The sequence below is a fragment of the Electrona antarctica genome, assembly GCF_951216825.1.
Source record: "Electrona antarctica genome assembly, chromosome: 5".
Classification (NCBI taxonomy): Eukaryota; Metazoa; Chordata; class Actinopteri; order Myctophiformes; family Myctophidae; genus Electrona; species Electrona antarctica.
In genome coordinates, this window is record NC_136810.1 from 17170740 (window position 1) to 17185222 (window position 14483).

Genomic DNA, 14483 nt, shown 5'->3' on the forward strand with positions numbered 1-14483 from the left:
TACATTTTGCCTCGTACCCTCATCTGTTTAGCCTGGGTCCCCGCAGGGAACTTGCATAATCAGCCCTGCTCGTCATTAGTGCTAAATTAAGGATTTTCAAGAAGTTCTCATAACTTTTTCAACAAACAAGTGAAAATGTCCTTTTATATTTTTACGTCATGTTTGCATGTGCACGCACCCACACATGCACGCACGCACATATCGCTTTGTGTATGCAAGGTGTTTCCATTGACATAATGATTTGTAGTGGTCATGATCATTCATTTTTCATATTGGAGTTCAGATACTATGTCCAGTGAATTTAATTTATGATGAAGATATGATGTCATGCGTATATGATTATGAGGCCCTTACTTCGGCATTAGTAGAACGTCCATAGTAGTAGTATCCAACTATCCATAATACAATTGTTGACAATTAACAAAATCCCAGCCCACCCGTGGTTTACTTATATAATTTTAATATATATAATATAACTTTATTTTCTGCCTGCCGGTCGTTAAATACAGTTTGGAGCATCTTAAAGTGAGTTGCGAGCCCCTGCTTTCTTTGTATTACTTATATAAACCATCACACTTACAATTGGGATGATACACTGCAACATAACAAAGGTAATATTGTAACTGCTTTAATTAATTCTCAGTCTATCTTTTATAGTTTTTTAGTTTTCAGTATTTTCTGTCTTCTGATTCATATATTTAATTTAGCTGTTTGTTGTATTATTGCTGATTTTGTGTTCTGCATTCGGCTACATTGAAAATGTAATGTCATGTCAATTGTACTCAGAGTTTAAGTAATGGCTATGATGATGATGATTATGATGATGAATATCCCAGGGTCAATGCAGGTACTAAAACAAGGTCCCCCTTGGAGGGGAGATTTTTTTCCAAGTACCCCCTCATCCTCGCAACACTGATACGTATATACTTACATGCCATTGGACCTATTTGTATTAAAAACCTTTCATTCAAAATCATTCAGACCCATTTCATAGTCAAACCGAAACCACTACTACAATGAATCATATGAATCTACTAATAGTTATTTTATTCAAATTGCCTGTGTGCAAAACCTGACAGCACACTTTTCAATTAGATAATCATAATTAATTATAATGATACAGCTATATATATATATATATATATATATATATATATATATATATATATATATATATATATATATATATATAAACATATAAAAACAACGATTGAATTATTTTGCAGACCTTACATTGAGAACCGTGGCAGTACGGTGTATACTATCATGCTGATGCGTTTGTTTGTTTGTTTTTTCCTCAGGTGTCCCAACCATCCAAAAACCCGAAGTACACGTATGTGTCACTGGCTGACTTGAAAGTGGGAACTGTAGTGAACATCTATGCCGTGGTGGTCTTCTACAAACAACCATTTAAGACCAGCGGAACGGGTCAGTGATGATGTGGTGCTACAAACAACCATTCAAAGTCTTTCAGAAAACTCTCAGGATTTACAACAGTGGTTCTCAAAAAATGCAGATGTACAAGCTCACAGCGCAGCTTGTACATCTGCCATTTTTGAATATTTTAGAAAAATACTGAAAATGTTTTTTGTTTTGTTTAACACAAATCTTCCCTTCTGGTGGTCACTGGCATAAAACATTTTTTAGATGGGGTTCTGTGGCCAATTACTGTGTAATTTGAGAACTACTGATTTAAAAGTAAAGGCATTTGTAGAATCTGCCTCAGGAATGTGGTGGTTTTCTAAAACTTTTCTTCAAACAACCATTTAATGCATTTAAGACCTGGAGTCCTGGAAAGCATCTGTGCCATTTTAGATACCGTTGCTGTTGCCCAGAAACCTCTTATTGTGTGTGTGTGTGTGTGTGTGTGTGTGTGTGTGTGTGTGTGTGTGTGTGTGTGTGTGTGTGTGTGTGTGTGTGTGTGTGTGTGTGTGTGTGTGTGTGTGTGTGTGTGTGTGTGTGTGTGTGTGTGTGTGTGTGTGTGTGTGTGTGTGTGTGTGTGTGTGTGTGTGTGTGTGTGTGTGTGTGTGTGTGTGGGGCAAGAAAAAGTTAGAGAACTACTGATTTAGATGGCGGTCTTGATGGATTACATTTGGGGGAAAAATATTCATCAGTCAGTGCTTGTCCATGTGCAGTTTCAGATTTATGAGCACAGTGAATGCAGACAGACAGTGTGTGAATGAAACATTAAAAACTGGATACATAGAGATGGGTCCTGACCTATTGGCACTACATGTAAGCGGAGATGGAAGACCCATTGTTTGGGAAACACTACATTAGTCTAAGAAGGACGGGCCCAGTTTGTGTTTTGCTGGCAAACCTAAATGCTGCAATAGATGGGGCGACTGTGGCTCAGGAGGTAGAGCAGGTTGTCCAATGATCCATGGGTCGGCGGTTCCAATCCCGGCTCCTCCCGTCTACATGTCGAAGTGTCCTTGGGCAAGACACTGAACCCCAAATTGCTCCCGATGTGCTGGTTGGTACCTTGCATGGCTTCCGCCACAAATGCACCATTTATACCTGTTGTAGGACATTTTCCTAGACACAAGCTAGTGAGGTAAATGGTAAATGGTGCATTTATATAGCGCCTTTATCCAAGGCGCTTTACATAGATTGTGCATTACATTCACCCATTCACACACACATTCATACACCGATTGCAGCGGAAGCCATGCAAGGTACCAACCAGCACATCGGGAGCAATTTGGGGTTCAGTGTCTTGCCCAAGGACACTTCGACATGTAGACAGGAGGAGCTGGGATTCGAACCGCCGACCCATGGATCATTGGACGACCTGCTCTACCTCCTGAGCCACAGCCGCCACAGCCGAAGTCTTTTAGCCATCGACTGTGTGGGTATAGTTAGCAGTACCACTGTGGAATTTTGCCATTATCACACTGTCACACAGGTGTGTAGACGAGGAAAGAGCCATGAAAGGCAAGTGCTTTGGAGGAAAGAGTGATGAAAGTCATGAAACCTAGGCAGGCACCAGCAGTAACGATAAGCAGCTGTCCATCCGATTCCAATTTTCAGGCAGCTATGCACAGCCTTGCACTCTCAAAGGCAAAGCCCAGAGTTTCAAGAGACTTATGGCTGCCAAAATGAGACTGTGAAGCGTACGCACGCGCATACACACTATGACACACACACACACACACACACGAGACAGTCTTATTAGCAATGTTTACAACTTGAGCAGTATTTAGGATTCTAATCTTTCAACTTGTTTAAGCAAGCCGTAATTAGGCTTTAATCGTCTTTTGGTAAATTAGGTATTCAAATGGACCAGCTGTTTACCCTCCCAGAGCAATGGTAACCAATGAATCAAGTAATTTAATCTGATCACGTAGATAAAGTTAGTTTAGTTCACAGGGAATCAAATGATGCTCTAAATTAAATCCCAAACCAACCCTGAGTTTGGGGTCTAATGCCGATCACAACTTTGGACTGTCCTAGACCAGTGGTTAAAAATGAACGAAAGTTGCACTAATATTTTAGAAATGGGCCAACAATACAAATGACGTTAGTTCTGTGGATTAATGTACGTTTAATGCGTGGCCCCCTGTGCCCCCCACAAAATGACCTTAATATTTCACCAAAACCAGAGCAGAACTCCCACCACGGGACTCAGGCAATCAATGAATACAGTTGCAACCACTATAATGGCAAGTATTTCATACAGCTTAAGTTAAAAAAATCTGAACTATCCCTTCAAGACCACTTGAGTCTGATTGCCTTCTAAATTTCTTTTTTACTATCAATGGTGTTGTATTTTTTTCAAAAAGGCCATATCTACAAACTCATAGAGCGACACGACGTGCACTGGAAATGAGATGTTTTTTTGCAGAAAATTCTGGGGAGTGCCATTGGACTGTATAACACTTTAAGTTTGAGAAAATGGTGTTCTTAGAACTGGCAGTACTGTGGTACCACAAGCTGCCCCGCTCTAGTGCTGTAGCCATATTGTGTTCTTAGAACTGGCAGTGCTGTGGTACCACAATCTGCCCCGCTCTAGTGCTGTAGCCATATTGTGTTCTTAGAACTGGCAGTACTGTGGTACCACAAGCTGCCCCGCTCTAGTGCTGTAGCCATATTGTGTTCTTAGAACTGGCAGTACTGTGGTACCACAAGCTGCCCCACTCTAGTGCTGTAGCCATATTCAGTACTGTGGTACCACAAGCTGCCCCACTCTAGTGCTGTAGCCATATTGTGTTCTTAGAACTGGCAGTACTGTGGTACCACAAGCTGCCCCGCTCTAGTGCTGTAGCCATATTGTGTTCTTAGAACTGGCAGTACTGTGGTACCACAAGCTGCCCCGCCCTAGTGCTGTAGCCATATTGTGTTCTTAGAACTGGCAGTACTGTGGTACCACAAGCTGCCCCGCTCTAGTGCTGTAGCCATATTGTGTTCTTAGAACTGGCAGTACTGTGGTACCACAAGCTGCCCCGCTCTAGTGCTGTAGCCATATTGTGTTCTTAGAACTGGCAGTACTGTGGTACCACAAGCTGCCCCGCCCTAGTGCTGTAGCCATATTGTGTTCTTAGAACTGGCAGTACTGTGGTACCACAAGCTGCCCCGCTCTAGTGCTGTAGCCATATTGTGTTCTTAGAACTGGCAGTACTGTGGTACCACAAGCTGCCCCGCTCTAGTGCTGTAGCCATATTGTGTTCTTAGAACTGGCAGTACTGTGGTACCACAAGCTGCCCTGCTCTAGTGCTGTAGCCATATTGTGTTCTTAGAACTGGCAGTACTGTGGTACCACAAGATGCCCCGCTCTAGTGCTGTAGCCATATTGTGTTCTTAGAACTGGCAGTACTATGGTACCACAAGCTGCCCCACTCTAGTGCTGTAGCCATATTGTGTTCTTAGAATTGGCAGTACTGTGGTACCACAAGCTGCCCCGCTCTAGTGCTGTAGCCATATTGTGTTCTTAGAACTGGCAGTACTGTGGTACCACAAGCTGCCCCACTCTAGTGCTGTAGCCATATTGTGTTCTTAGAACTGGCAGTACTGTGGTACCACAAGCTGCCCCGCTCTAGTGCTGTAGCCATATTGTGTTCTTAGAACTGGCAGTACTGTGGTACCACAAGCTGCCCCGCTCTAGTGCTGTAGCCATATTCGGAAACCATTGTTGCTGTCAGGTGGAAACTGGAAACCGTTACTTTTCAGGAAATAGAAACTAGCCAATCTACAAGTTCACAACGTGACTTGTTGTGAACTTGTAGATTAGCTGTTTTTGCCCGACACCTGTCGACGAAAGGTACAAGGCTTCCGTCCGGCAGCAACAATATAATATAACTGGTGAGCCAAGCTGGACGGGTTATTGGTGCTGTTCCTCAGTAGCATTAGAAGACACAAAGATGTTCAACCATCAGCCATGCCAAGTGCTCATACTGCTTGTCATAATGTGTGCCAGTATCACTGAAGTTGAAACCAGCTCAATGTTTGTGTAGTTGTTGACGTTGGATGTATCTTTGTATCTTCATGTCGCTTCTTCTTCCTCGTGTCCGGCCATCTTCTATATCACATCTTTCCAGTAGTTGCCGCAGGCGAGTGCATCTGCATTTGGCTAGGCCAGGTCATCTCCAGTACATTCATTTGGCTAGGCCAGGTCATCTCCAGTACATTCATGTCACTTTCTTCCATTGGAAAAATAATAGTAGCGTGTATCTTTGTAGCTGCTATAGTGTGAACTCAGAGTGTGCAATCTTTAGCTTTGTGTGTGTGTACGTATTATTCTCAGCAGGGTTTGACAGATTCCCTTTTCCTGCTCCAGGCTACTGCTCCACCGTGAAGGTGATGGATCGATCCGATGCAAAGGTGGTGTGCAACATCTTCCGCGACAATGTTGTCGATCACCCCAAAATCTTAAAAGTTGGAGACATTATCCGCCTCCACAGAGTCAAGGTACAGCTTCCATTAAAGCTAGTTGGCTTTTCTACTCGTAAACGTTATGTTTAGTTGCCAGGATTTAGTAGTAGTAGTCTGTAATGTAATGTAAGTCTTTTCAGAACTCAACATTTATTGTCTCTGTCAGGTGGAAACCTCATTATGACCAAAACTGATACTTTTGTGTGACACTGTAGTATGACCAAGTAGGGCATACATTTACAAAAAAATGCCCGAGAACAATATTTTGTTCTGTGTATCTACAGTATCTATGTGACTCTTTATATCAGTGTCTGTCTTCTTCCTGTCCCTCTGTCTGTTGCGACTCATTTATGCTCCGTCGTACAACGTTGCCATTCGCCCAACATAAACGACTTACAAGCTCACAGCCTGTGTGCATGCAACAAGTGTTGCATTTAGTGTTAAATAGCTCTATATTCCGATAGAGTTAGGGCTAGTGTTTGTTCGGTAACAGGAATCTCCATGTCTCTCAGCTCTTTTATTGAATAGAAAATGCATTTATGTGGTTCCGTTCTTTAGTTATTGGCAGTTGAATATACGGTAGCTTGTTTTCACCAAAAACACAGAGCAGAAAGCAGAGAAAAACATAGTTTTATAAACCCTATAATAGTAGGCTTTGCGCGTGACATCATCATCATCATACCCGGAAGTTATGCGGGAGCGCCTACTGAGTGTCTTTCTGGCCTTGACAGCCCATACATCCAAACAGAAAAGTCCTATTTGATTGCATTAGACTATGTTAAGCGACGTTAAACTCACTTTTCCACTCACTTTGCCACTCGATTTCCCATTCACTTAAAGGAGCATTCATTTGGTTGATTTTGAAAAAACTCCCGGTCCGCCCCGGTAACAAGATGTGCACATGCACGCACCACGGTGGGGGGGACACGCGACAGGCCAACAGCACACACACCAAGGCCTGCCCCTGCTCGATCATGATTGGTGGAAGGCCCCTCTCTATCCTGATTGGATGAAGGCTGGGCCACCCAGCCAAAAACTAAACCTAAGGTTTATTTGACCCCAGGGGTTAACTGGGGACAGGGAGGACCTCCTTATATGGTCAGCACACTATAGTAGGGAGGATTATCACAACAAAACAAAAAAAGTGATATTTGAATTAAGTGAAATGACTGAATATACCTTTAACTATGCATGCGCATACCCTCTATACTATACCATCCCATCTGGATTTGTTTTAATCATGTTTTTTCCCGTTTGTCCTTTGACCCAGAAGCTGTAGATTAACTCACAGCCAGGTTACGGAAGAGTGCCCTCTATTGTAAACACTGAAAACACCAAATGGCGTATACTGTACGCCAATGGCGGTTTAGCGTGAAATGACAATGAGTTAAAGAGCTGGAGAGACTGGGAGACTACTGTTACTGAACAAACACTCTATAGCAGCGGTTACTATGATATAGTGCTTTAACCTTTAAAAAAATAACCAAAATATATCACTTACCGTACTTTTCTTTTTTTAAGGTACAAAGGTTCAATGACTGCATCACTCTGCTGAGCACGCACGGCTTCTCAGCGGTCACAGTGGACGGGGCGGTGGGCAGCGAGATGGTCCCCAACGCCACCAGCAAGACGTTCCAGTTCAGCCCGGACGACCGGCGGGTGGTGGAGGAGCTCCGGGCCTGGGCCGCCACCCAGGACCTGGACCCCACCATGCAGAGCCGGGTGACGCTGGCCACGGTGCAGCCCGGAACATACTTTAACCTCACCTGCCAGCTGCTCGCCAAAGCCCCACTGGACACCCGCCGCACCCTGCTGAAGGTAATGCAGAGATTAAAATAGGGTGCATTTTGCATCCCAAAACGCAGTTTATTTTACCCCCTGCTCTACCATACACATAATATGCATTCATCCAGTTGTGTACTGTGACTATACTGTATTGTGAACTGTACAGTACTGTATGTTTACGCGCAGGTTATGTTAGATTAACAGCTTCCCAGGACCAATATTGGCAACAGGCAGCACCTAGTCATTTAGTATCACCGTCTTTACCGTCTTCCACTCTCTTTAATGTCAAGGATCCCCCATTTTGATCGGATCCCCCTCTGTCGGATGGAAACCTCATTTGTCCAAAAACTTTACTTTTCAGGATTCAAATTCAAAATCGTCAAAAGGAGCGTCACGGGCACCAGTTAGATAATAATTTCTATGACTCTTTGAAGATGTTTGGAAAACATAACAAATGTTTGATACATTTTTAATAATTCAAAAAACATAAATCTTCTCTCCTGGGGGTCCTTGGCACAAAACATTTTCAGGTGTGGGTCCGCAGCCAAATGTAATATCAATTGGGGGATCCTTAACATCAGAACGACTGCTTTAGTGTTTGGAGACCTACTGTACTTTAGTATTAAGAGACCTACTTGCTATATCCTCACCGCCCACCAGTGGGCCTCAGAATCACCATTTTAGATTTTCTTGTGTCTTCGGTCAGGTTTGGGACGGAACCAAGAGTCCTCATCTGTTACTGAAGGTGATGGCGGAACCGGGCGTCACCGAGGGCCGTTCCTGCCGCTCCAAGGACCAGGAGAACCTCATAGCCAACCTTGTGGTCTGGGACAACCACCATCTGACGGCCAGCGAGTTACAGGTCAGAGTTCACTATAGTCACCACCACCGGGTCTGTAAGGGCCCAATCAACCCCTTCGAGGGCCCTGGCGCTACACCAAATCACACCAAATCAAAGGGCCCATTTGATTTGCGTGTGCGTAACACAATCAAGAACGACACTTTTTGCGTTTGAGCGCCCAGTGAATGTTCAGTGTGTACAGAGCACCGCCAGCACTATCGCCGCTGCTCCCAATTATAAGGCTGCTCCCATAGAGTTATAAGGCTGCTCCCATAGAGTTATAAGGCTGCTCCCATAGAGTTATAAGGCTGCTCCCATAGAGTTATAAGGCTGCTCCCATAGAGTTATATGGCTGCTCCCATAGAGTTATATGGCTGCTCCCATAGAGTTATATGGCTGCTCCCATAGAGTTATAAGGCTGCTCCCATAGAGTTATAAGGCTGCTCCCATAGAGTTATAATGCTGCTCCCATAGAGTTATAAGGCTGCTCCCATAGAGTTATAATGCTGCTCCCAGAGTTATAATGCTGCTCCCATAGAGTTATAATGCTGCTCCCATAGAGTTATAAGGCTGCTCCCATAGAGTTATAAGGCTGCTTCCATAGAGTTATAATGCTGCTCCCATAGAGTTATAAGGCTGCTCCCATAGAGTTATAATGCTGCTCCCATAGAGTTATAAGGCTGCTCCCAGAGTTATAAGGCTGCTTCCATAGAGTTATAATGCTGCTCCCATAGAGTTATAAGGCTGCTCCCATAGAGTTATAAGGCTGCTCCCATAGAGTTATAAGGCTGCTCCCATAGAGTTATAAGGCTGCTCCCATAGAGTTATAAGGCTGCTCCCCAATGCTGGATCTTCTATCTTTGAGTCTCCTCCCACCGAGTGGTTAAGAAACTGTTGGACGACCAAAAACACTAGCTGGGGTTCCTGTGTTGCGTTACATTGAAATCGGTGACTCAAGAATACGGTTTAGACAGAAGCAACAGCTGTACTTATTTGAAATAGTCTCGCATAGGGCCCTGCAAGCTGTGGGCCCTGGCGCTTAAGCTCCAGTAAGTTCCATTGTTATTCCGGGCCTGGTTGAATGTGTGCCTTCGTTTTGACCTTTGAGTGGGCAAACTGTGAACGGATCGCTGCCAAATCCTAGCCAGCGAGTATAGATTCACACAGTTCAAATAACTGCACCTGTTGTGGTGTGCTTACAAAACAGCCTGATGCCATAGCATGGTGAAGATGCTATATGCAGGGGATAATCAATCAGGAGTGGGTCATTATTGAGAAATAAAACCTGATATGATTGATTATGGTGCTTATTACACAGCTACATATCAGCGGCTTCCACCCGATCTGGGTGGTGGTGGTGTTGTTGACAAGGGTAGCTACTAGCTAGCATAGGAGCTAACGTTAGTCTACTGTAGCTCTGGTCCATAGCGTTCTCAACACTTAATTAATTAATCACAAAGCCTCTTTAAGCCTCTTTAAGCCTTTTTTAATCAAGTCCCAACCCTATTCTTTATAGATCTAGCTTCAAATTAAAAATCTAAAAAGGTTTAATGTGTCAGATCGCACCGTATCGTATCGCATCAAATTCCCCAAAATCGAAATCGTATCGAATTGCACTGAATCGAATCGTTCTGTATATAAAATGTATCGTCTCTGAATTGCATCGTAGCCCATGCGTATCGATACGTATCGAATCGTCTTGTAAGGGAGAGATGCACACCCCTAGTGATTTCGCAGTGATTACACCAGAGCGCTCTCTTCGCCAACATTTGAATGATACTAGGTAGCTAGGAGACAGATGCAACCGGAAATGAACCGGAATGAAAATATCGCCTGGCATCCACCACCATGTAATCAGATTTAGAAAAACTAGAAGTCGCCTAGCCAGAACATCTGAGATGCACGCACGCACGCACGCACGCACGCACGCACGCACACACACACACACACACACACACTTGAAATGTTTATTTATGTCCGCATAATCAGAAGTACAGGAATACCTTGTACACAGGACATAAACACTGCCAGTGCAGTCAGACAATGGGAGAGCAGCCAGTTACAATGTGCATAGAACAGAAGGCTGGCAAACATTGCTACATACAGTATAGTTGACATACTTGTCACACATAAATCATGGATAGAGGAAACAACGCCTCCTCCAAATTGAGCGGCTACCTATAATGGCTGAAACTGAGAAGTACCTTGCTAACTGCTTGGCCCTCCTTTTGGAGAGGACGGCCAATTGTAAGCACCTCACAACCAACTTGTGCACATGCCCTAGGCTGCCAAAGATAAAAACTAAACGTTTACATCTATATCCAGCTGTGACATGGTCTGCTCTAGCAGACCATGTCAGTCAGCACTTGGTTAGAAAGGCTTCCTCCAGGCTGTAGTCAAAGGTACAGCCAACATCGAGAATGAACACAGCTATGGTTTCATTTACAACAAAGACATCAGGGGTCTTTACAGAACACTGAGTCATCATTATACACAGGCTAAACATGCTTGGTTTAACAGAATGCTATACAGCATGATGGAGGACCTGGAAATGGAAGAGATATCTTTAGATATCAAATCCACTATTCTGTCATGTCTACTTATGTAGAGGCCCCTGTATACATGGCAACCATTTAAGATGTGGGCCATCTGTCCATGGCGTGGTCCCAAGGACGGAGCACGGTACAACCTGAAGTTGTGTGTCTGTGACGTGATTGGTGCTAGCACCAATAACGTCGTGAAAAAATGGTGATTCAACACTCCCTGCTGACCAGCCCGTAGGAGTACGTGTTAGGTCACAGGCGTCCCTACGTGAGCTCGTAGATCAGCTATTTTAAGCCCCAGAATAAAGGGATGCCAGGGTGCATGTAAATAAGTGTGGAATTTCCATGTAAAACACCTTGTATATAATGGTCAGCTGGTCAACAGATCGTCTGTGGTGCCCCAACGACCCTCCGGGGTTACGGGATAGGTGAGGTGAGGAGACTTGGCTCCTGATTATAGCTCCCCAGACAGACAGACAGGCAGACAGAAAGTCGGCCAGTTAGTCAGTCACACTTCCAACGTTTCAGTCAGACACTGCAGCTTGAGAAAGAATGGAACAAAATAAATTTGTGAAAAAAGTCAGTAATACAAAATGACTAGGGGTGCTTGTTGCTAATATTGGCCCTGGAAACCCCTTAATATTACAACACAACCTAGCGTCCCATTTAGGCATTAATAGGCAAAACATTGACAAAAACTCATATTACATCTTCATGACACCCAGTCTTTCTTTGCCCTAGGGTGGGGGACAAAAAGGACAGGAGAGAGAGAGAGTGATAACTCATACTGTATCAGCCCCAAGGGTTGATAACGCTGCACAATCAGCAACAAGCTAAAGTAAATAATTTTCCTTCCTCGCAATCCGTCCTTATAACTCCGTAGATCTGTCATGCAGTGTTTCCACCTCTCTCTGCCTTTTGTCTTCCAACACATTTCTCTACGTTCTACCCAAACGCAATTACTCATTGCACTCTCTGTTGCTCAGAGAGCCTCGGGACAACCTTGCTCTTTCTTCTTTTTTTCATTTTTTTTCTCCTCTGCACCCGACCGACAATAATATCTCTGAATACAAAATAGATAAAAATCCTCCAATCTGCAGTCATCGTTTTACCCTCATTCCTTTGTGCCTCCCTCGTCCCTTTTGAAGAATGTCTAATTCCCACTTTGATCCTCTTCTCCTCGCCGTAGTGATACTACTAATCGGCAGCCGGAGATGGAGACGACGCATTATCGGTTATGTAATAATTGGACAATGCATTAGCATACGCAGACAATTATCTTGGTACTCGTCTCCCCATGTGTGCTGACGGACGGACGGACGGACGGACGGACGGATGGAAGTGGGGCAGGGCAGTGCCCTCCCACTCAGCCTTGACGGCACATGGCGGTGGAGACTGTGACCTCATGAATGGGCTGTAAATCGTTGCTGTCGGGCAGAAATCTCTTATCTCCATATTTTAACTTTTTGTGTTTAGTGGTAAATTAACGCCCTACTTGAAGATACTACAGCGTCACACAAAAGTATCAAAAGTAGCAGATCCACGCGCTCGAAAACGTGATGCGTTTTGAGCTTGTGGATCTGCTACTTTTGCTGTTTTTGCATGTGAATCCTGAAAGGTAACAGTTTTGGAGGTTTCCACCCGACAGAGGCGTAATGATGGCTTTGTCATCATTAGGGACTTGCTTGCCGTCGCAGCCCTTCCTACTACGGCAGAAACTAGCCTTCCACGTAGTGACTACAACGTCATGATTTTAGTACTTTGGACGCGTTGTTTGTATGTATGAGCTCTGCTAATTTAAATAAAAACTACATTTACAGAGCTATTAGGCATATTGTACAACTGTTGTTAATGGTGTTAATTTAGAACGCCAATGACTCTACGTCTTTCTGTCTGATATTTTATGAATCACGTTAAGTACAGAGCCAAATCAATTTGTCTGCACTTATTTTTACAACTTATAAGCAACTCAACTGCTTTTGATTTGGCTCTAAATTAATCACGTGACTGTTGAGAGCCCAGCTTTTAGGTGCATATACCTCCATACAAGGTCTGCTAAAAGGATTTTATAATCCAAGAAAGCACTATGGCTTGTTTCCATTAGGGTAATGGGTCCTTCATATGAAACACAACATTTGTCAACACAACAATATCATTATTGCAATGTGTACGGTATATTTAACATTTTACAGTACAAATTGTAATATACAGTACAAATTGCAACAATGATATTATTGTGGTGGCTAGCTGGTGGTGGTGAAGTTTAAATAATAGTGCCACCTCATAATTGTAAAGTGCATTTTCAATGCACCCCCCACACACACACACACACACACACACACACAATGGGTGTGGGGGGTATGTAACATGTTAAGGAGCTGTGACTGACATGGTTTAATTATGTGTTTATGGGGTCAAAAAAACATGGATGTGTCCATCCCCATCCTTGCTCATACTGTACAGACACTTGTATAACCACACACACACACACACACACACACACACACACACACACACACACACACACACACACACACACACACACACAGTAAAGACACTGCACTGTAGGTGGGTATTCTAAAGTCTATTCTAAAATCTGATTTACACTTGTTGTCAGTATAATAGCGTCATAGCTTAGTTTTTATTTAGTTTTCCTCAGTGATAAATGTAGTCCAAGTTTCAGTCAACAGAAACAGAATTAACACTGGTATATGACGGACCACCCTGGCACCCTTCACATTGTCTTTACATTGATTCTGTGATGCTGTTATGTTTCCAAACGGAATGGTTTCCACCCAGTTTTATCCTATTCATTGAATGTAGATGTCAGTAGTCGGAGATCTCTGATCATCTGCCATGTACCATCACACATCAACAGTGATAATGGGGGTGACTGAAATAGAATGCTATATTCCACCAAACCCAATTAGTTTTCACAATTCTTTCACAAGTGTGTGTTGCCCAGCTGGGGGGTTGTGAAACGTCAATCAATTGAAACGTGGTGGTTTCATACTTTCATTGCTTTATATCACTGTTTTACCTTGTATTTATATCACTGTTTTACCTTATATTTATATCACTGTTTTACCTTATATTTTCCATCCAACTACTTTTTGTTCAGGAAAATTTAGCTTTGGCCCCTGATTCAATTTGTCTTTTAGCTTTGTGTCGGTTCTGATTGTTTAAAAACAACAACTACAACGCTAAGAATAATGTCTTTGAAGCAGCATTTCTCAACTGGGTTTTTCGCTTTGTATTCACATCAGTTGTTTAACCACCAACCAACACTGTATTTTACACGTGTCCCACATAATTGTTCACAACACGTCGTGATGTGACTCGTTGAGGAGCTAGCCTGTAGATCTGCTCTTTTCCCTATCCTTCCCTACCCTCAACTACTAGAGTTTCTACGTGGCCCTCACACCTACTGAAAGTGAGATTCA

General features: G+C 43.4%; 1 protein-coding gene across 3 annotated transcripts in view; it reads left to right on the top strand.

Moving 5' to 3' along the window:
• Positions 1–14483, top strand: part of pot1 (protection of telomeres 1 homolog) — an 84985-nt gene that overhangs the window by 25408 nt on the left and 45094 nt on the right. For all 3 annotated transcript variants that reach the window (XM_079500968.1, XM_079500970.1, XM_079500969.1), the window contains exons 7-10: positions 1302–1428; positions 5777–5907; positions 7393–7689; positions 8363–8518. In XM_079500968.1, the coding sequence (XP_079357094.1) occupies positions 1302–1428; positions 5777–5907; positions 7393–7689; positions 8363–8518 (711 nt within the window). The remainder of the gene's footprint in view (positions 1–1301; positions 1429–5776; positions 5908–7392; positions 7690–8362; positions 8519–14483) is intronic.